Source organism: Ostreococcus tauri (genome assembly GCF_000214015.3).
Source record: "Ostreococcus tauri WGS project CAID00000000 data, contig chromosome 02, whole genome shotgun sequence".
Lineage (NCBI taxonomy): Eukaryota > Viridiplantae > Chlorophyta > Mamiellophyceae > Mamiellales > Bathycoccaceae > Ostreococcus > Ostreococcus tauri.
The window spans coordinates 816,957-840,607 of NC_014427.2; the positions used below are offsets into that span (position 1 = coordinate 816,957).

A 23,651-nucleotide genomic window follows, 5' to 3' on the forward strand; every position below is an offset into this window, starting at 1 on the left:
AATGACGAATCGATCCGAATGAAACGCGTCGTCGAGCGCCGCGTGGGGCGAAGTGAAGCGTCATTCGCGCGCGATCGACGATCGACGACGACGATCGACGCGTCGTCGTCACGGGTCGACACCGCGCGGGATCAGAAGAAGAAAAATGATGCCGTCGACGCGAGCGGAGGTGGACGCGACGGGAGTGGTGGACGACGGCGACGGTGGCGATGCGTTGGGACGACTGAGACGAGACTTGAGACGCGAACACGGCGCGATGTACGCGAGGATGCGATCGATGTTGGACGAGGACGCGCGCGAGGCGAGGACGAGAAGACGTCTTCGGCGCGCGTTGGTCGAGGAGTTTCCGGAGTTTGATGCGTACGCGATCGATGTGGCGGTGGCGTGGGACGACGCGCGTTGCGCGACGTTGGCGCGCGGTCTCGTCGAGACGCCGACGGCCGAGGTTCCTTTCGGTGAGAGGTCACCGATGACTCGAGCGGCGGAGAAGGGGCTCAAGGAGCGTCTGAAGTTCTTGCACGAGCACGGGTGTGCGTGGCATGAGTGGACGTGCCGGTACGCCGCTGAGAACGGTCATTTGGAGTGTTTGAAGTACGCACACGAGCACGGGTGTGCGTGGGATGCAGTGACGTGCATATGCGCCGCTGGGAACGGTCATTTGGAGTGTTTGAAGTACGCACACGAGCACGGGTGTGCGTGGGATGCAGTGACGTGCATGTGGGCCGCCAGGAGCGGCCATTTGGAGTGTTTGAAGTACGCACACGAGCACGGGTGTGCGTGGGATGCAAAGACGTGCTCACAGGCTGCCAATAACGGTCATTTGGAGTGTTTGAAGTACGCACACGAGCACGGGTGTGCGTGGGATGCGGAGACGTGCATATGCGCCGCTGAGAGCGGTCATTTGGAGTGTTTGAAGTACGCACACGAGCACGGGTGTGCGTGGGATGCACAGACGTGCTCACGGGCTGCCAATAACGGTCATTTGGAGTGTTTGAAGTACGCACACGAGCACGGGTGTGCGTGGGATGCGGAGACGTGCATATGCGCCGCTGAGAGCGGCCATTTGGAGTGTTTGAAGTACGCACACGAGCACGGGTGTGCGTGGGATGCACAGACGTGCATATGCGCTGCCATACGCGGTCATTTGGAGTGTTTGAAGTACGCACACGAGCACGGGTGTGCGTGGGATGCAGTGACGTGCATGTGGGCCGCCAGGAGCGGCCATTTGGAGTGTTTGAAGTACGCACACGAGCACGGGTGTGCGTGGGATGCAAAGACGTGCTCACGGGCTGCCAATAACGGTCATTTGGAGTGTTTGAAGTACGCACACGAGCACGGGTGTGCGTGGGATGAAAGAACGTTGCAACTGAGTTTCGTTCGTAACCATTGGAAATGCGTGTGGTACGCGATCGATCACCAGTGTCCGGGATACAAAAACCACGCTCGCCGTATGGGACATCTCGATTTCCAATGCGCGGAGACCATCTTCGTTGTTGGTCTTGCGCTCTCGCACGCGCGAAACGGCTACATCCCAGAGCGCGAGTATTACGATCTCAGGGCTGCGTTCGACCACATGCGAGAGGAAATAGCCGTAGAACGACTTCGCACTCTGTACCGGGGTACCGACTTGGTCATCCACCGACTACGCGTTGCCTAGATATTCGTCGTAATCTCGCGCAACCACCACGGACGGATGGAACGCATCGCGCGCAAGTGCGAATGATGACTCGGTTAGTGCAATCTCCCGACATATCTCGGCGCGCCAGGCGTCGGCGCGGAGCGTCAAGGGTCGACGAAGCGCACATTGAGCGGTGAGGCGGAGGACAGAATCGGTGACGGCGGTCGCGTGACGGTTCACGGCGACAGTTGGGTCGTCGTTCAGCAACTCGAGTGCCTGAAGAGTGGGTGTTGTGTTCGAGCGAGAGCTAGCACCGAAGACAACGGCGACAGTGGTCTCGCCTCGCCGTTTTAGTTGACGCGCAATCTCAAAGGCGAGTGCCTCGAGTTCGCCTCCGGAGGAGGAGGATGCGACGATCAGAGGACGATGAAAGCGGGCACCGACGGCATCGACGCCGTTCGCGCGTCGTACACTGCGCACGCATCGAGCGGCTATGGACGCACGAATTTCATTCATCGTCGCAATCGCGTCCAGGGCGCGGAGCGGGACATGTACGGCGACGCACGGAAGCGTGGAGGCAAAGCATGCGTGACTCCACGAGTCGACGTCTTGGAGCAAATCGGCGACGATCCAAACCTGCGCTGTGGTGTCGTTGCACTCCCATGCTAGTCGGTTAAGCCCGAACACGGCGCAGTCGAACGAATCGATGGAGTCCACTGCGCGAAGAATGGCATTGTTGGACGAAAGCGAACGCTCATTCATGGAAACATCATCGAGTGAGACGTCGTCCAATTCCGGCGACGCCGACATCCACAATCCCAATCCTTGATGCCATACGCGCGATCTCCATGGCGTTGCCGACGCGTCTATTCTATCGACAGCAATATCCTCCCAAATAGTGTTGAGCGCTCGACGGACGTGCGGCCCGATTGTATCATTCAAATCACCCCCTTCGGCTTCGGACGTCATCAGATTCATGTGCGATCCTCTGCATCGAACAACCTCAACGTGGTCGCAGGCGAGCGCCCAAACGTATCCTCCGACGCTGCGTGAAACTCCATCAACTTCGCCCTTGGTGTCTTTGAACTCGAGCTCGGTCTCGAATAGCGCGGAACTCTCTAGTCCAGCCTTGTAATGTACAACCTTAGCAGCGACGCGAGAGAACGTCTTGGTAGGCTCCACCGCCGCCTCGCCACCACGAAGCATCCACCACGACCCCGAATCGATGGACCCATCCTCCATTTGCTCCATTCCGCTGTTCCATTGCGCGGCATACGGTCCTTTACTGATGTCTTCATCGAGTGTCTTGGCGTTGAATTCACGACCAAGTGCTTGAAAGGCCACAGACTCAAACAGCGCATACTTTTCCTCCCGTGTCATCCCATCCCATCCCGCGGCGACAGTATCAAAGTGGAAGCTCGTTAGGGCGACCTCCATGTATGTTAATCCAGTGCTCTCTTCCTCGTCGATTGCTGCCGGAATGTCATTCCAGTCCGATTTGAACTGCACAGGATGCGGGGCGTCAAAGAGGAAAATTGAAGCCACCTCGCGTCCACACCGTTCGATAGCGAGCGCTGTCTCTATTGCGAGAACACCACCAAGAGAGTGGCCGCCGAGCACGATCGCACCTTCACTCTGTAGTCGCATGATTTCGTCCGCATGATCCAACGATACCTGTGGCCACGGTTGTTCGGTGACATCTCGCTCGAGCGTCCGACACGGATGCGCTCCTAAATTCAGAGCGTTGGTGAGTTTATAGTATGCAAGCGGACCGTCACCAAATGCAGGCGCGCCGAGAAACAATGCGGGCGATCGGTCGTTCGTTTTGAGGGTTTTTATCTGCTTTGCTCTCTCAGTGGCACCAACGGCGAGTTGCGTTGCGCGGAAATCCTTCGGGGAAAAGAAAGTGTCCGTGATGAAAGAGACGATGGCACCCGGTGTCGGTAGTGTCGCTAACGCGCTCATATCAGCGCTACCTTCAATCATTAGTTTACGCTTGAGTGTCGTCGCGAGTTCTATGGCGCCAATAGAGTCGATCCCTCTGGACGCCAAATCACTAGCCGGATCCACATCTTGGCCAAAGATCTCGCGCAAAACACCATAAACGATCGGTCCAACGTCCGTCTTTGCTTTTTGACCTACACCCGGCGGCAGTTTTGACTGGGATGGCGTCGACGGTCCACGACTACTGTAGTAGACCGGTGATGAAGGAGACGGACGCGCAACGTTGCATCCGTGCATTGTTTCGGTGGCGGCCCCATGAACATCATGCCGAGAGAAACTTTCTTTGCTCGCTGCTGTGAATACCATGTTCGCGTCTTCGATTGAATTAGAATGGTACACCGCTGCACCGCACAATGTCTCTCTCGATACGACTGAGAAGGCGTTGAACGATGTGTTGGCGCATCGCAACATCACGACATGTGATCTCTTTTCCACGTACTTAGACCATCGAATCAAGCAACCACGCCCGCCTGGTGCATTCATGGCGGTAAAGCCGAGTTGACACTTCGCACCAATCGCATCCATGCGCATCTCACCAGACAGGCGCATGCGTAAAGTAAAATCAGCGGACGGAAAATCAGTGACGCTTGAATAGACAACGATTTGTTGTGCGGTGTTCCTCCTGAAACCTCGCCGACCGACTCCGTTGCATACTCGAGCGCAGTCGCATGCGAGTCGTGCAAACGTAATACATGTGACATATTCACGAAAGTTTGTGACGCAGACCTCCATGATGTCTCGCATCGGCGACGGGAGACATGTGACGCGGCCGAGAGTGAAACATCCCGTCGGCACAAATGTGGGCCACAATGACTCTCGTTCAAATGCGAACTGGCGGACGGGCAGCGCATCGGTCGCTTTGCGTAAAACTATGTGCGCATTCGTACCCATGAAAGCGAACGCCGAACATCCTGCGATCGTTTCACCGTCACAAGGCATAACAGCTGCTGCCATCTGCCGAGGAGCTCTGAGAATATCCGACAACGCGACATGCGGATTAATCGTTCTAAGACCAACTATCGAGGGAGTCGCGTTGGACGCGAAACAAGCGACAAGGTGAAACATTCCTACCGACCCTGCCGCGGCCTCGGCGTGTGAGACGGCCGATTTGCTCGCTAACAGGTTAATGGTGTCGCCCTGGGAACGCTCATGATAAATATCTTTGAGCGAAGAGCACTCGATGGGATCACCCAACGCTGTCCCAGTCCCGTGCATCGATACGTATCGGACGACGTCTTTCGCACATTGTAGTAACTGCCATGCATCAGCAATCACGCGACGCTGCGCTGGTCCGTTCGGCGCCGTGAGTGCAGAGCTTCGACCATCTTGAGCGCAGGCGCCGCCGAGGACGACAAATGCGACACATCCTCGAGAGTCTCTCGCGAGCACCACGCACGCAACCGCTTCACCTCGACCGTAACCGTCTGCTGTCGCATCAATTGCTTTGCATCGCCCATCTGAAGCGAGCATACCGGCTGCGCGAGCAGCATCGCACGTTTTTCGCGTCAAAATGAAATTAATGCCGACACATGCATGTGCGGAAGCTCTTGCTTCGTCCATGAGAGCTAGATGCACTGTTACTAGACTTGCTGAGCACGCTGTGTCCACGGCCAGGGATGATTCAGTGAAGCCGAAAATGTAGCTAACGCGACCCGCGCAGACAGATAGTGCGCGTCCAGTCGCTGCGTGCGAGCCAAGTTCGCCGCTGACATCGAGCAGCGCGTACTCAAAGTGCTGAATACCGACGTATACCCCGACTGCACTATCGCTAAGGTCGCCCGGACGGCATGCACACACTCTTTCAAGTACGCCACGTTGCTGAGGATCCATCGCCATCGCTTCCGGTGCCGATACGGAGAAGACCGCACGATCAAAAGTATCGATGTCAGAGAGACATGCCGCAAAGCGAACAGGAAGCTCCAAACCGAGTGATTCGTCGATGTTCCATCTCCAAAGTGGAATGCACGTTGTTCCGATGGACCTATCGCTGATGAGCGCTGAGTCATTGTCATCACCGGTGAAAACACGTCCAGATCTCGAGTGCGCATACAGATGTGATTGTTTCTCCCGATGAGCAAATTTGAGCGAGTTGATCGCACTATCGCAGGCATTATTTTCTGCATTCTTATTGAGTGTGCACGAGACGAACGCCGCCATAGCATCTATGGATGGATAGTCGAACGCCAACGTAGACGGTACAACCACGTCAAACTTGCGCTCAACGGCGGAGAGCAGTTCAACGCTCGACACCGAGTCCAGTCCCGCCGCCATCATTGGCGCAGTCCGAGGTAAAGGTGAACCAACCAGCTCGGCCACGATTCGTTCAATCACTTTCGCGCACACTTCAGGCGTCATAGATACATTTGTACCCTCTGTAAGCGGTCCGACGTCGTGTTTTTTGCGCTTCATCACGTTCAACGGTGACACAACGAACATTGCCGGTGTTGCTGCGCCGAGCATGATTTTACGGAGCACATCCAAACCTGCATCGAGCGATAGCATGGCTATTCCATACGTAGCCAAGTCGCGCGCCATATCTACGTTGCAGCTCGCCATTCCAATCGCCTGAAACGCACCCCATCTCACGCTCGTCACGAGATCTCCTCGCTCCTGCGATCGTTCAGCAAATGTGTCCAACGCTGTGTTGGCACTCGCATAATTTGCCTGTGCAAAGGGTGCCACAAGAGCGGCGATCGAACTAAATAGCACACTCCTGCATGGTGATTCGCTCTTGTGCGCATTTGTCGATGCCACGATCTTCGGTGCAAACACCCGCGCGATGCCATGAGTTCTTTGGTTCTGTAGTGTGGCATCTGCAAGCACGCCTCCACTGTGAAGCGCTAGGCGAGGCGACACCTGAGAGACAAACGCGTCTTCACGAAGAGAGTGGTCGCACCGTAAGACTTCCATAGAGTAGCTGTTAGGGCGAGTGTCCCATGATCTTCCCACGCGCGAACAGGCGATGACATCTCCAAGTAGCCTTCTACAAATTATTCTTCCAAGTGCTCCGGTACCACCGAGGACAAGCGCCTGAACAGGCGCCGATCTCTCGCTGGATACGTCGTCGATTTTTAGATATCGTAATTGACTCTGAACGCTTTGTCTGTTGCCGATACCGCCACTTCGAAAGATCACTTCTAACTCACAACCGATCAAGTGGTCGTGACGTGTAGAAGAGAATGACGTTTGCGCCAACATCATCGCCGTCGAAGCCGATCGCACGCTGACCGGTCGCACGCTGACCGGTCGCACGCTCGGTAGACTCGAGTCAATGACAGAGTAGGTGATTCTTCCTTTGATGCATTGAACGTTTCGTCTTCGCCTGCAACCGTCGCGTTGGACACCAATCGCTAAGAACGTCATTGAACCGTCAGACCGATGTCGCTCCGTCACCCCACGGCAAGTCTCCGAGCTGAAGAATCCATCGGATCGCATAGAGCTGCGACGCACTGCCAGGCATTTGCACGCGATTGGCAGTCCAAAAGCCGCGCCGCTCTTCGAGGTGAGAGCGTACGACATTTGTGTTTCGTAAGAGATAACAAACGAAACAGCCACTGGCGATGCCTTACCGAGTCCTTGCGCTCGAGCGACGCATCCAAAAGACGAACGGATGATGTCCTTGTCAACCGTGATCTGTGCGTATTCGGTACCGTCGTCACACCCAGCAACATAATCGGAAACCACAACGACATCGTCGTCCAGAGCGCGTTCGACTGCGCGCGAAAGGACGAATGGAAAAGACATACAGCCCACGCTTACGTCAAACATCATGCGAGCGCCGCGTGAGCACGTAACTGATCGTACTTCTGGCGCACGCGTTGGCCAGTATCGTCGTGCGTGCGTAATTGCATACATATCATTCTCCATCACGGCCATCTCATTGTCCGAAGGAGCGACCACGATTGCGGAGTTGGTACCCTGGAATGCAAAAGCGCTGACATGGGCGTTCACATCCAAAACGACTGGAACAGGAATCCTTGGGGCGACCGCGTTCGCCAATCGCACGTGTTTATTCAGTCGCCGGAGGTGGCAGATTCCACATGCAATCGAACTTCGTAGACTGTGCTCGATGGCAAAGACGATAGCGACGGCACCAGCCGCTGGCTCCGCGTGGCCACAGTGGGACTTTGATGCCTGCAGCACGAGCGGATCACGTGAGTGAACGAGGGCGCGAATCGCCGCATTTATCTCAATGGGATCACCTAGCGCGGTCCCAGTGCCATGAGTGTGTAATACTTTGCCATCGCGGTCACGATTCAGCGACGCGCACAAGTTCGTTGCGAGTTTGATGACCTCTTCCTGAGAAGAACCGCTCGGCGCGGTGAGAGAGCTTGATCGTCCATCTTGATTCACCGCAGCACCAGCTAGGACGGCCACCGCGCTCGCGTCTTTGGTACTAGCCGCGAATACGAGTAGTTCGACGCCTTCGCTTCGTCCGTATCCATCTGCAGCCTCGTCAAACGAGCGACAACGACCGGCCGGGCTGAGCATCCCGGCGCCGCCCAGGACGCGGTGCATATCATCTGTGAGCACCAGAGAGGCCCCTGCGACGTAAGCTCTCGAAATCACATTGGACTCGAATCCAGCCAACGATATCGAAACCGCACACAAAGACGAAGAGCAAGCTGTATCGATGCTCAGAGCTGGTCCGTTGATCGCGAAGACGAAGGATATGCGCCCGCTAACGACGGAAGTCTCGTTTCCGACGCCATGAAAAGCACCGCGTTCTAAACCCAGACCTTCCAGAAGACGAGAATAATCTTTACCAGCGCATCCTACGTACACACCACACTGTCCATGGGTGTCAACAGAATACTTGAGCGCCGCGACGCACTTAGCCGTGGCATCTATGAGCAGACGCTGCCTTGGGTCTAAATGCAGCAACTCGCTTGAGCTCGTAGGACCAATCACGCACGCATCAAACGCGACGAGACGCTCGTACGATAACGTGAACCCGCAAAAGGCGCTTGGTGCTCCTAAAAATATTGCCGCTTCACGTTCGGGGTCGATTCGTTGCACTGTGTCTCTGTCGAGAGCTCTTCTGCTCATCTCACCAGCTTGCGAAACGATTCGCGGAGCAGCGAATGCCCGCTGACGCACGTTGCTACCAGGCGTACGTTGCGATGTGACAACTTTCGCGCATGGCTGGTCGTGAACGTCGAAACGCAATCGCGTTATTTCACGAGATGCAGATGCGATGGTGGGATGATCGAACAACACTGTAGAGGGAAGATCCACGTCGAACATCGAGCTCGCAGCGCTCGTCAAATCCATCGCCGAAAGTGAATCGATCCCCGCTTGCATGAGCGGAGCGTCTCGATCAACGACGCGACCAAGTGCTGCAGCAACCGCCGAAGATAATTTTCTTTCTACATCAATGTCTCTGATGGCGAGATCTTCTTTAACGATGTACTTCTTTGACGGTTGCGTCATTCGTGTCGGCGCCGAAGCTGATCGATGCTCAAATAAGAGTTGGTTCTTCAGATGCACTGCGTTCGCGGCGAGAGTTCGGAGACTCAGTGCGGCAACGCAGGTTACCGCGCGTTGAAGTGAAGCGCGGAGTACCGATGCGCCTTCGTCAGCGCTCAAAGCGGCCATACCCATCTCTCGTAATCGACGTAGAGTATCAGAGTGTCGCACCGCCATTCCCCCTTCTGCCCAGGGCCCGAACTGAATGCTCACCTCATCCACTCCCAATCGTCTTCGTGATCGGGCTATGAAATCCATGGCGCCGTTCGCTGCGGCGTAATTGAATTGTCCGGCCGATCCGAGAAGAGATGCAACGCTAGAGAAGTACACGGCTGTGGATTTATGTGCATTTGCGCTGAATTTCAGAGCGGATTCTGTTTTCGGCGCAAACACGATTCGAAACGACCTCGCCGTAAGTCGAGATATTAATCCATCCGCCAGTGCACCGGCAACGAATATGTTACGACTATCTTCGATAGTCCTTTGCGGCGTGCGAGTCGCCGCGTCCCGCGAAGTAGCACGAATGAGTCGCGGCAAGATCATCGATTCGCTAGCCATGTTGAAATTCCCCCTACCCAACCGTCCGCTCATGAGAACGGTGGACGAGCGGATGATGAGAGTCGTTTTCGTAGTGACCAGTCCAAGTGATCCAAATGCGCCGATGACGTGCGTCTCTTTCGAGTGCGTCGACTTCGTTCGTATGCATTCACTCAGCCTCTGCGCTCGCTTGCGAAGCGGCCGTTCAACCTCAAGCCGTTCAACATGGGCGTATGATTCGTGCACGCGCGATTCAGAAGCGTCGATCGCGGAACCAAACTCGCTCGCTGCAGATTTTACTGCGCCGAGTGTGTGATCGATATGCACCCCGGCCACCTGAACGTCGGTGTCTTGTGCGCGACATCGGCTGAAGCATTGGGCGCAGGAAACGGCCACTCGCGAATAATCGGCAGTGCTGACGCCAAAGTACTTCTCTGGCGGATGAGACTCGGCGCATCGCTTCGTGAAGTAGCGAGTGGCTGATAACGTAGACGTAGTTGATCGCGAGTTCAGCGTTTTCGCTCGCAAGCGCTGTATGCACGACCAATTGGAGATATTTTCGGAAACCATGGCGTGGCTCGACGAAGTCAAACTCGAAGCATGCGCCCACGCACACGCGCGGGCAACGTCTGATATCCCACCGAAGCACGCCTCCGCGCCAATGGGAATCGCAAGTGGTGTCTCGACATCCATCGGCGCAGCGAGTTGCATGATTCCATCCATAGCGGCGATCTGACCAACCACACATTTGACATCGGCAATAACTGCGATTCGCGATCTCAAGCCTCGCCGAATATTCCGCAACACGCGAAAATATGGACCATAATCAAGTCCTCTTCGACGCAAAGCTTCATACACTGTTTCTGGATCGACCGGCGTGGCGTGAACCGCTCGTGCTCGCTCGTGTGTGATAACGAGAGTTTCGTCCATATTATTGGCGTTACGCTGACACGGAACCGCGGCACGGAGGTACGCCTTAAAGCGTGTTCGAGAGCGCGCGACGAGCGCACACGAGCCATCCAGTCTGCGAACGACGAGCTCGTAAGACGTTGATTCCTTAACGATTTCCAGCGATGAAGGAATCGTCGCGCTAGCGCATAGAGTCGCGCAGTCTGCGCATGCCAAGCCTGAGCACAACGCCGCGTGCAACATGCCAGCTGCAGGGAACAATATTTTTCCGCTCACACGATGATCCTCGACGCCGGCGACCACGCGCACGTCGCCGACGAAACGCATGTCGCGGCCGATGGTGAGATGGACGCGCGGAACCGACTGAAACGTTCGTGGTTCACACCAAGCTCGTCGCGCGTTAAGCGTCTGCCAGCAATCGAGCTTTACAGCGGCGTCTTCTTGCGAATTGAAATCCACTCCAACGTGAGCGTTGGACCCTTGAAACGCAAATGAACTTGTTCCACATCGCGTGCACTCGCGACTTGACGGCACGCGAGCGACGTACATCCAGCGTGCACTCGTGACGACGTAGGGATTAAAGTGCGCCAAATTCCGCATGCCGATTGCGCATCTCGTTGCGAGCTCTGATAGGAGATGTGTCATCGCGACCACTCCGCTTGCGGGCTCGCCGTGACCAAACCAGCTCTTCGAGGCGTCGAGGTCGATCGAGGACGTTTCACCCGCGAGTGCGGAGAGAGCACTGATTTCGATGGGATCACCAAGAGGCGTTCCGGTGCCGTGCAAATGGAGGAAGAAGCAAGCGCCTCGCGGGTCGTGTTGACACATCGCGATTACATCGCGTTGCGACGGACCGTTGGGAGCCGTGAGGGCGCTTGAGCGACCGTCCTGATTAATCGCACTCGACCGAAGATTCACACCCGCGCACTTATTCACGAGCTCCATGCGAATGAAACGACACGCCTCTGCCCGGACGTACCCGTCCGCCGACGCATCTAAGGTCTGGCATCTCCCACTCGGCGATAACATCCCGGCGCGGTTGAACTGCTCGGTGACCCTCGGGTGTAAGATCACGTTCACACCACCCACTAAAGCTGCGCACACGGTGCCCATCAACATCTCCGTTCGACATTGGTGAGCAGATACAAGAGCGGAAGAGCATGCGGTGTCAATGGATGTCGATGGACCTTTGAAGTCATATGCAAAACTGATCCTACCGGATGCAACGGAGCCGAAGGATCCAACCGCATCGTATGTAGACGCACTAAAAATTCCATTTCGGTTGACAAGATCACAGTAGTCACGACTGGCGATGCCGAGAAAAACTGCCAAACCAGATTTGGAAGCATCCACGGCAATCATTGCGGCGCGCAAGGCGAGGCGCTGCTGAGGGTCGATCCTTCGCGCTTCTTCCATGCGCACGCCGAATGCTTCACCGTCGAAGGCGTCGAGATCACGTATGAAGTTCATGAATGATGCCGCGAGTCTCTCGCGCCGCAGGTCGTCGAGGTTCCACTTGTTGTGTGGAATCCTTTGCGTCCCATCCAACATTTCGGCCGGTTTGGCTTCTGAGGCTACGTGCGTGTTGATTAAGACAAATCGATCGTTCACGTCAGTGCGGACAGGCTGTTTGGCAGCACGCGTCAATTGAGAATCACTAGCTTTGGCCCGGAAAGCACCTACGATGAATTCTGCTGCCGCCTTCGGTGTTGGATTATCAAATAGAAATGTTGCCGGAAGCGTTATTGAGAAAGTTCTTGAGAGCTCGCTTGAGAGGTCCATTGAAGAGACAGAGTCCACGCCGGATTCCATGAATGGCATTTCGCTGTCCGAACGCAGTCCTGTAGCCTGTTCAACGCACTCAATAACCCTCTCAAGTGTTTCCAGTCGAAGTGAGTTCATTTCTCGTCGATGTGCTGGCTTCAATTGCACTTCATTCACTGTCGCCGGACGATCCGACTGTTTCACTCTGTTTGTGATTATGTTGAACATCTCGTCGTCTACTCGATGAGTCGACAAAGCGTACGTTTTCCAATTAATCGCCGCAACGCACGTTACTATTGGAGCGTCTAATCGATTCAGAGCACTAGTAGCTACGAGAGCGTCTGTCGGATTCATGTAGGAAACACCGAGTGTACGCATTCGTGATCGGACAACGCTATCGTTACCCATTCCACCGCCCGCCCAGGGTCCGTACTGAATTGACTTTGCATCTAAGCCATAGTACATTCGGTTCCGGCAACGATAGTCCATTAACTCGTTCGCTCCGGCGTACGCTGCTTGACCGAGAGAACCGAGCATGCCGGCTATCGATGTGAACGTGCGATCACGCCAAGTCGGAATAATACCGTCATCAAACATCGTGCGCCCCGCGCATTTCGCCGCCATGACCGATCGAGCATCTCTTACGGTAAAATTTGCTATGACGGCGTCCTTCAGGACTCCGCTCGCTCTCATGATGAATGTGGATGCGATGTGTTCCGAGGCAATCGTCGAACACAGCGATATGTGCAGCTCCTTTTCGCAATCTAACGATAAGATTACTCGAGCACGACCGGTCGTCGATGTCCAAGCGACGCGATGATACTCGCTTGAACTGAAATAGTTCGTCATCGCCTGCCCGAGCGCGCCAGCTCCACCGATGATACACACCTGTGCGTATTCGTCCCGTTCTGAACGAACAAGTGACGCAAAGTCTCTTCGTGATGAATCATGATGATGTGATGTTCGAGCGATACATCGCGCATATGCTGTCGAAACTCGCACTTCACTAGCCGTACGCGTCTCCATCGCCGCAGATCGCATCGAAGCAACAATCCCAAAGCTGTGACAACGTGGTGTGAGAAGTGCAGAGTCGAATGGTGTTGTCGTTTGCATGGCGGCCACGATACCACGCTCATCTCGCACATCAACATACTGAAATTGGGCATCTGGGCGCGACGAAATCCGTCGAGCGGCCGTGAGTACGTAAGTTCCTGTTAATGCATCTGTCTGTGACTTTGGCGGTCGAATGGCCGTGGTTCGCAATCCGCGAACGCTTGAGCCACGAGAGGTGTGTTCGCTCGTAACGACAGAAGGTACGAGAGCAACACCTCGTGATTCAATGCGGGACATGTGAACGAATGCATCTACTGATGATGGAATGCGAAGCAAATTCGCTTCACGTTCCCACGTCGCTGACAGAAAGTGAAACGATGAATCCAATTCTGCCCAGGCCTTGGATTCTTCTAGAAAATTCGACGATGGGCTGATATTTCCCACGACGACGACGTGCGCTTCGGAGATGTCTGGATATTTCCATTTAAGCGATGGTGAAGTTGTGATACATCGCATCTTGGAAATTTGGGCTTTTGCGAACATAACCGCCCGTGCGCTCAAGGAAGTGAATTCTGCTCTACCGAGGCGAAAGGCGATGGACAAAGACGTGTTCTCGTCTGTTGTCAGGGCCAGTGGAGCGCAAAACGCAACGCAGTCAACGGTAAACCTGCACACGCTCATATACGTGAGCAGTCCGGCACATTGAGCAGTGATGCAAAGGTACGCCGCGCCTGGAAGCACAGGCCTGTCACGAACGCGATGATCAAACATCGACGTGCCCGGCGTTAATTGCACCTCGTGGGTTTCTCGGGACCTCAAATATGTCGAGGCGCGAACGCATGCTGGAGCGATGACAAGTGGTAGTGTCCTATGATGTGCGTGCCGAACCACGCTCCGTTTACAGGTGTAAAACGCCGATCGATGCCCGTCGATTAAACTTATGATTGTCGAAGCGCAAGCATTGGTCCCTTGAAATGCAAAGGCGCTCGCGCCCGATGCTCGAATGTCCGAAATCGCACAGCTCGTTCGCGCCGCTATGTTTGATTTTTCGGCGAGTGCTCGCTCGAGGTACGTGTTGGCGCGTCGCAGATGCAGCATATGCGCAGCACATTTGGCGCTGAGGACAGACGCCGCGCCGATCAATCCGATCAATCCCGCGGGCGACTCAGAGTGTGCACATGATGTCTTCGTAGCCACAAGGACGACGATCGGAACATCGTCGTCTCGAGCGTCATTCATCGCACCAATTTCTATCGGATCCCCAAGGGCGGTGCCCGTACCGTGTAAACTCGAGATTGTTCGAGAAACTCCCGACTTTGCCGCAGATGCTCGAATCACCCGCGCTTGCGCTGGTCCGTTTGGCGCTGTGAGCGATGAGCTCCGACCGTCTTGATTCACCGCGCTCCCGTCGACAGCAACGACACCGATATTCGTCATCGTGGAATCGCGCACGATAACAACAACTGCGCACGCTTCGGCACGAGCGTATCCGTCCGCACTTGCATCCAATGTCTTGCATCGACCGTCCGCCGCCAACATCCCCGCTTGCGCAAACATGAAGCTCGAATTCGCATCCAAAAGTGAGTTTACGCTGCCGATGATACGGATCGTTGATGATTTATCTTCGTGTGCGAAGTGCGTGGCGCAAAGTCCAGAGGAACAAGCTGTATCAATAGAAAGTGACGGTCCCGAAAGATCAAGTGTGTAAGAGATCCGGCCAGCGATGACTGAGATGAACGCACATCCAGTGGATACGAAGGGGCTCTCGAACACACCGGCGTCAATAACGAGGGACTTGTAATCATTTGTTGCGGCACCGATAAATACGCCGCACGTGAGTGACTGCGCATCGACGCATGGTCTTGTGCGAAGCGCCTCAGCTGCGTGACGTAGTGTCAAGCGCTGCTGCGGATCCATCACGGCAATTTCGTTAAGTTTTAATCCGAATGCGTCTCCATCGAAACTGTGCCAGTCGTTGCCGAAGTAGATTCCAGCAAAACGCGGTACTTGTATGCATCTCTCAACATCCCAGCGTTCTCGAGTGATGGTAGACACACGGTCGTCGGCGCGCCACGGAATAGCCCCTATGCCTCGATTGAGCGCCCGACAACCAGGAACATCGGAAGACGCTGTGATGATGACATCGGTCATGCTTTTACCGGCACGCGATTCAACGCTCGGTTCGTGAGTACGCAGCACCGAGACCGCTGATGTATCGAGAGAATCAATGAAAATCGCCAAGGCCTTCGGTGAAGGATAATCAAACACGAGTGTAGCTGGAAGTCGACGATCCAGCGCAGTCTCGAGACTCGTAACAAACTCCACACTTGAGATCGAGTCCATGCCGAGCTCAAAGAACGGTGACTCAACAGTGACTTCACGCCCGAGGACGGACTTCAAAGCGTCGTTGATGGCTCTCTGAACGTCAACTCGCTTGGACAATACGCTCGCACGTCGTGTAGGAGCACTGAAATCGCCAAACGATGATTTCGTAGACTCTTTTGAGTGACCACGGGTCTGCTCGATGACGTTCGCGAAAAATGGCGACGAAGATGAAACAGGATGCTTTGAAACGTATACTTGCCAGTCGAACGCGCTTATGCAAAATTGATGCGCGCTCAGAATTATACGAGAGAAGACTGTTCGCAGCAGTGTCAGTCCACGGTCCGGTGGGAGCAATCCAATACCTGTTCGCATCATTCTATCCTCGACACCGCTCGCCATACCACCGCCAGCGAACGCTCCCCACTGTATCGAGACGGAATTCACACCCGCCGTAGCCGCGGCACCGGCACGGCGATCAAGCGTTGCGTTCGCGGCGCCGTAGACGGTCTGTCCAGTATTTCCAACAAAAGCAGTGGCGCTGGAGAAGTACGTTCGACAACCGATCGGTGCAGAAAGATCCATCCAGTCACGAGCTGTGTTCAGCTTAGGTGCACAAGTCGCGAGCAGCGATCGTGACGTGAGATTTGACCAGCTCGCATCGGCTAATACCCCACTCGCGTACGCCACGTTAGACTGCACCGTAAACGTCTGCGCGATGACGGAATCTTCAAGAGCCGTGGCGTCGAGACGCAGTGCTCTCATGATTGATGCGTAGCTGTTTATATCCAGAGCACTTCTTCCGGAGCGTCCGATCAGTGCGACATGACCGCTGGAGTAGCACTCGGCAAAATCCTTTGCAGCGCGAGCGCCGAGAGCGCCCGTACCACCATACACGAGCAACGAATTAAATGACGCCTGATCCGCAAAGCAAAGTGACAATACTTTCGACTTGAAATGCCGACGTCGATCCAACGTTCGCACACTTTCAATGTAACTATCTACGACGAGAGTTCTTGATGACTGCGTTCCATGTGCTAACGACATAGCTTGGAAAGCGTCTTCATTTGTGATAGAATCGCTTGCCCTGTCAACGCACGCGATGTGTCTGTCCACGCACGCGACGCTAGTTTTTGAGAAGAGTTCGTGTGTGGCACATCTTGAAGCACCAAGAAGCGCGGATGAAAGATCGAACACATTGCAACAAGCCCCTGTCGTGCGCAGAACGACGTCTTCAGAGAGGTATTGCGTGAAAGCGCTCATTCCACGCGTCACAGAATCTTTTGTTCGATATCCATCGTCCACGTTTGATCGTACGCACATACGAATATTTCTAGGGTACTTTGGCGTAGCTGTCAGTCGGGCGGCGGCGTACTTCGTCGCATTTTTGTTCGGTGCCACCGTTCGAAAGAGCGCTCGCGAGCGTGAACCAAACGGTGGTCGAATATCAAGCCGCCGAAGAGATGTTCCGGGAACTATGTGATCATGACACACCCGTTGTCCTCGAACGATGTGTGCGTTTTGCGCAATGGAGCAAGTCGATGATATCGTTCTAGGCTCTCTCCACGCATCGCCGCGTCGTCGATGTGCGCAAAACACAGAGTCCAGTGCCGCGGGCACTCGGGCAGCGCAACCTCCATCGAATTGTAGCACTCCCTCAGCCAGGTGGATCGCGGCATCGAGCACGTATGCGTTCACGTTGACGCTACCGGACTGCTCATCCATCGTATCGCTTGGGCGAGTAAGCCGAGCCAGGAGATGACGCTGTCCAGTGACATTGACGTAGCTGGCGGAGTTTGTCAACGAACGGATCACCACGCGAACACGGTCCACGCGCCCGTACAGGTGCGTCTGCGCTCGACACAGCGGTCCGGAGGTCACAGACACGCGGCCGTCACGTCTAGTGATAACGTTCATGAACACGGCACGCTGCTTTTGATCAGATACCAAACGCATGGCGTGTGGCACGACAATATCACGACCATGGTGCCCGCCATCAGATACGCTCTGCGTGAAACTCTCGAGAAAGAGCTCAATCAAAGACGTCCCTGGGGCGATCGGTTCGCCGTGTATTGCGTGATCGAGTAAGGACGCGCTCGAGGGTACACCGATAATAGTGGCTGTGTACATCACTCGTCCACCCCACGGAGCGATGCCTCCAGTTTTGATCCATGCGTGTGACGCTCGCGTGCACCAACGCGACGCTTGATCGTGTATCGGAGTGATGCTCGACACGGCGACGGTTTTTCCAGGATAAACATTAAGTCGAACAACACAGTGCGCATTCGTGCCCATGAAAGCGAACGCCGAAGCGCTCGCGGACCTCTCCATGCTCATTGCCACGCGTTGACGAGGAATCGCCAACATGAGTTCAGCGTCACAACTTGTCAAATACGGATTGATCGAGCGCACATGCGTCATGGCGACCGATGATTCGAGTTGTATCGCGTCGGCGGCCAGTAGGAGACTCGAAACGCCGCTCGCAGGTTCCGCGTGACCCATAAGCGATTTGTTCGCAAGAACACGAGTGACTACTTCGCTGCGAACGGCATTTCGTAGAGCTGACACTTCGATGGGATCTCCAAGTGCTGTGCCGGTGCCGTGCATTGAAACAACCTCGACGTCACAATCATTCCCATAGGCCGTGATAATCGCGCGAGTCTGCGATGGGCCGTTAGGCGCAGTCAACGTTGAGCTCCGGCCGTCTTGATTCACCGCCACACCCGCCACTATGACGTCTGCTTCAACACGGACGGCTATGAGCATCATGGACGCGTGTTCCGCTCGTACGTAACCATCTGCCGAGCAATCAAGAGTTTTACACCGACCATCGGCCGATAGCATGTTTGCCGCGTTACACGCGAGACTCCAAGTGACATCAAGAGTGAGATTGACGCCACCAGCGACGGCGGACTCGCGTGAAACGTATCCACGCGCGATGGCGACGAGCGAGCTAGAGCAAGCAGTGTCGATGCTTTCTGCGCATCCTGTGAGTGCAAATACGTACGCAATGCGACCTGATGCGACTGAGAGATGCGCTGATGTCGCGTAATACGGTGACAGAGCCTCAGAGCGCGCGATAAAGTGCATGCGTGGATACTCTACCTGCGAGACACCCACATGAACGCTAACGTTTGAGCCAAACTTTGGAAGTGACGCCACTGAGTGCAGTACAAGTCGTTGCTGCGGATCGATGATGCAAGCCTCGGCGATTGACACGTTGAATAGTGTCGAATCGAACATGGCGGCGTTGTGAACGAACGCACCAAATCCACAGAGGAGAGCGCCTTGATTATTCACGTCACACGTGTCCCAGCGCGTCTTCGGAACTGATCGCACCGCATCGCCGCCGATTGGAAATATTCCGTGATCAGCCGAGTCTGGTGCGCAGCCGGCACTCGCGACTAAGAACACGCGCTCGTATTTGCGCTCATTGACCACGGGCTCGTTTATAGGCACGGTTTCCATGGATCTCGAAGAAAAGTGTTTTGATATAAGCCGCAGCGTTGGGTGATCAAAAGCGAGCGTAGTCGGCACATCGATCCCGAGGGCTGTAGCGAGCTTGTGCGCGAGCTGTATCGCGCGCGCCGATGTCAAGCCGACACTCATGAGCGGGGCATCGTCATCTATGTGCTTCTCACCAAGCATGTCCAGAACGACGCTTCGAACGACTGAGACGTTACCGAGGCTGAGTAAAGGCGCATCAGATCTGCAATCGGAACTCACGGATTCAGAGCTGGATTCCTCGAACGGAAGCAGGCATTCTTCGATGAGAGCCGGCAGTAAACCGATCGCGCGCGTATTGTCATGGAAACGAGTCCAGTCTGTCGGTGGGAAGCACGCGATGGACGGCGCTACAGTTGAAGAATCGATTACTCGGCTCACGAACTCAAGCGCCGAGCGAGGAGCCAGAAAGCCCATACCCAAGGAAATCCAATACGTGCGAAATATAGAACCAGATCGCATCGCCATGCCATCTTCGTCCCACGTCCCCCATTGAATCGCGATGACCCGGCGAGGACCATTTTCTGCTAAACGATCTGAAACGACACAAAGCGCGTCTTGAAACGCGTTTGCCGCCGCGTATGCAGTCAAGCATGACTGTCCAATTAAACCAAAAATGGAAGTGGACGTGACGGCGATGAGCGACGAACGCTTGGATAACTCTCGAAACATGTTGAGCGAGCCGATAATTTTGGCCTCGGTGCCGACGACAAAACTTGCGCGTGTCTCGTCCACGGCGAGCCCTTCGCTTAAGACGCCCGCCAAATGCATCGTGATCGCCACCGGCTCCGCGAGCGCAAACACAGCTCTCGCCTGGTCGGCATCGCAGCAATCTGCTGCGGCGATATCTATCACGACCGTACTCGAGCCCTCGTTAGCGGTGCGTCGTAGGTTCTCTATCGTTTCGTCACGTACGGTGCGCCCCGTCAGAATGAAACGACGAATGCCGTATGTGTCGCTGAGAAACTTCAAATGCAACAATCCGAGCGCACCGAGACCACCGATTATGACGCAAGAGGCGCCTTTGATCACGACTGAGCCACCATTGGACGCCGAAAGAGGCAGCTTTGCTCGGACCAGACGCGGTACGGATATGGAGGAGCTGTTGATGACCATCTCACGCTCGGCCAGCGTTCCATCATTTTCAAACATCCGGCTAAACACAACCTTGAGCATTTCAGGAGTCATATCATTGTCTCGCGGGATATCTATCGTGAATAAGTCCAGTGACGGGTGCTCTCGACGAAGAACACGGCAAATACCAATCACCGGGGCGTTGATTACTCGGCCGTTTGGAATGCCTTCGAGTTCGGATTCATCGCTCGCGACGAAAGCATTGGAGGTCAACACGATGACTCTGACGCCGGTGAGCTCGAGTGAATCAATGGCGCGCATGAGCGAAATGACCAGACCGCAAGATAGATACGTTGCCGAAGCAACACTGCGGTCGACGTGGTCCAGTGATACGTCTTCGACGCTCGCAAGACACTCCGCAAGGAGAACAGTGTCTCCGCTCTTGGCTTCGCGCAGGAGTGAGCGATATCGAGACGCGTGCTCAAACCAGTCCTCTGTCACAGCGATCGACGCGCTATCGAACGCTCGAACCTCCACGCCGAGCGACTGAAGTGAATTACGCAATCCTCCCATTGCGCCGACGACGAACCATCGTGAACCGTAGGGTGTCATTCTATCATCGCCGCGAGATTCGACTGGCTTGAGCACGGAAATGTAAGACTCGACTCCGCGAATATCCTCGCTGGTGTCCTTCGATCTCACTTCACATCTCGAAGCCCGCGAAAGAACTGTGGGAAAGAACTGTCGGCGCAGTGTCGATGTATCATGCGCGTGACGACGATACGCTTCGTCGGTGACGATTTTACGCAAGTTCGTCTTCAAAATTTTCCCGCTCGCGTTCATAGGAAACTTTTCCATGATGTGAACCTCAGTTGGACACTTGTATTGACTCAGAAAACCGGTACAGTGCGTTATGATTCTACTCTCCAGTGCCTTCACGTCTCGCATATCTGAGATGCTTCGAAGCGTCACGGCAGCGTGCACGCTCTCCCCCATGATTGGATGTGGAACGCCGAAAACAGCCGCTTGTTGGACCAAGTTGTGTGCGTGCAGAACGCGCTCGACTTCAACGCAGTACACGTTTTCTCCACCACAGAGTATCATGTCCTTCTTTCTGTCTACGATGACAATGAACCCGTCTGGACGCATCACACCTAAATCACCCGTGGAGAACCAGCCGTCGTCGTCAAACGCACGGCGCGTAGCCTCCCGATCGTTCAGGTAACCAGCGAACACGGTTGGTCCTCTGACGCGTACATCACCCACAGTCTTGCCATCGAAGGGAACATGTTCGTTTGGATTGTCAATGCTCGTGATCTTGACGGACATGAGCGAAAACGGGCGCCCGCTGGTGCATATGGAGTCCAGCTGCGACTCCGGTGAGCTCGATTCGCGAAACTCATCTGTGAGAATGCTCATTGAAATCTTACCGCAGCATTCAGTCATGCCGTAAGACACAAAGAATTCGCAACCAAAAAGTGAGATAGCCCGCGCAACTACCGTGGGCGGCAATGGCGATCCGCCGCATGACATCACGCGAAGAGATGACAAGTCGCACACCTCGGCGACTGGGTTGTGCGATAAGATGGTGACCATGGACGAGGCCAGATTGCTCACAGTAATCCGCTCGAAAGCGATGACGCGAAGGAGCGTCGACGCCTCGAACGTCGGTAGAAACACGTGTCTTCCACCCACTTCGGTGATGGAATATATCGCAAACGCATCCACGAGATGGAACATGGGCGCGGCGTGTAACCAAACATCTGAGGCGTTGAGACGCATTTCATTGCTAGTAGCGTGCGCGTGCGTTCGAACAATGTCGTGCGTGAGAATCACTCCCTTCGGATTCCCCGTTGTACCGCTCGTGTAATACAGATGCGCATCCTTCACGCTTGCGAGTTCGCGGTTGTATACCACGAGCGCACGAGTCGGTGATTGATGACTTGCGACGTCCAGCTCCCAGTCAAAATTACGCACCGCTCGCGGATATTTGTTGACATCTGAATCCAGCCAAACCACCGCGTTCCAGTCGGGACGTTCGTGCGAGCGCATGGCCTCTTGGATGGTATCTGCGTGACTCGCTCGAGCAAAAATGAAGCGACAACCCGCATCGCGAACGATGTAAGAGAGCTCGCGCGCCACCAGATGCGTATTCAGATTGAGCAATTTCACTCGCGCCATGGCGCACGCGTGGTGAAGCACGAATACCTCGTGAGAGTTCCTGGAAAGCACCCCGACGACGTGCCCTGGTTCGGCACCGAGAGTGTCACGCATGAATGTGGCGGTATGAACGGCGAGATCGAATAATTCCATGTACGAGAACGCGACAGATCTCTCCAACCGCTGCGAATCGACTATCTCGACCGCAGCCGCGGCGAGGTCTTCGCGTCCGTCTGCGCGCGCGCACGCGATTCGGAGCAACCCGTCCGCAGTGGAACCAGTGTCAAGGAAATGCCACGTCCAATCATCTTCGGCGATCGGTTCGGCGACAGTGACCGAGTCGACCTCGAGAGTCTTCTTAGCACTCACGCTCATTTCCCGCTTTGCATTTTCTGCCCATCGCGCTCCCGACGGTAACCATCGTCGCCATCGTGGTCGATACTCTCGCATCGTTCGCACCGAGTGTCGAGTCGTGACGGCGACGCCGAACTTAGCGTCCTCGATGTTTTCGACGTCGTCACCAATCAAGACGTGCGTCGTCGTCGATTCGTGATTCGCTGATTCAACCGCGTACGCGCGTCCCAGAGATCTAGATCCGCACAACGCTCGAATCGCTCGGATCGCCTCTGCGTGCGCCTCGTCCGCGATGTCTATCGATGCTTTCACGGATTTTGTAGCGGACGTTCGACTGAACAGCACTGGTGCGCACGTTCGTCCCGTCGCGCCGTCGTCGTCGACCTCGTTCGATCGAATCGCTCCGACGTCCGCGCGCGTCGCGCCCACGACATCCATCCCGAGCGCTTTCGCCACGCGACGCGTACGCTCGACGCAGCCATCACGAATGCGCACCGCCAAACGCCGCGCGCGCTCGTCGCCATCGAGCTTCCGTCGGCGACGTTTTCGTCTCGCGTCCACGAAGACGGCTCGCGGAAACCTCTCGCTCGCCCTCTCGCTCGTTCGCACGACGCACGCCGTCTTCTCCGCCACCTCGCTCGTTCGCGACGCACCATCACCGCCGCTCGTCTTTCTCGTCTCGATCTCGCATCGAATCACGACGTCCAGGGCGTCGATCGACATGTCGAAAATCGGAAGCTCGTTCGCGACGGTTGGCGTCGTGCGACCGAATCGAATCGAAAACGAATCGTTCGCTCTTCCGTCGACCGCGTCCGCCGCCGTCTCGCCGACCCGTCGTTGACGAATCGAAATATTTCACGACGCGTCGTCTCTCGCGCGTCGC

General features: G+C 55.4%; 2 protein-coding genes across 2 annotated transcripts; one reads left to right on the forward strand and one right to left on the reverse strand.

Annotated features, from left to right (window-relative positions):
- Nucleotides 1–145: 145 nt before the first annotated feature.
- OT_ostta02g04190 (Ankyrin repeat-containing domain) lies at nucleotides 146–1,657 on the forward strand (the record flags this gene model as incomplete). Its single annotated transcript, XM_022985145.1, has 1 exon — nucleotides 146–1,657. The coding sequence occupies one exon, from the start codon at nucleotides 146–148 to the stop codon at nucleotides 1,655–1,657; it is 1,512 nt and encodes a 503-aa protein (XP_022840826.1).
- Nucleotides 1,643–23,491, reverse strand: OT_ostta02g04200 (Polyketide synthase/Fatty acid synthase, KR; the record flags this gene model as incomplete). Its single annotated transcript, XM_022985146.1, has 1 exon — nucleotides 1,643–23,491. One exon carries the CDS (start codon nucleotides 23,489–23,491, stop codon nucleotides 1,643–1,645), a length of 21,849 nt encoding a protein of 7,282 aa, XP_022840827.1.
- Nucleotides 23,492–23,651: the final 160 nt, after the last annotated feature.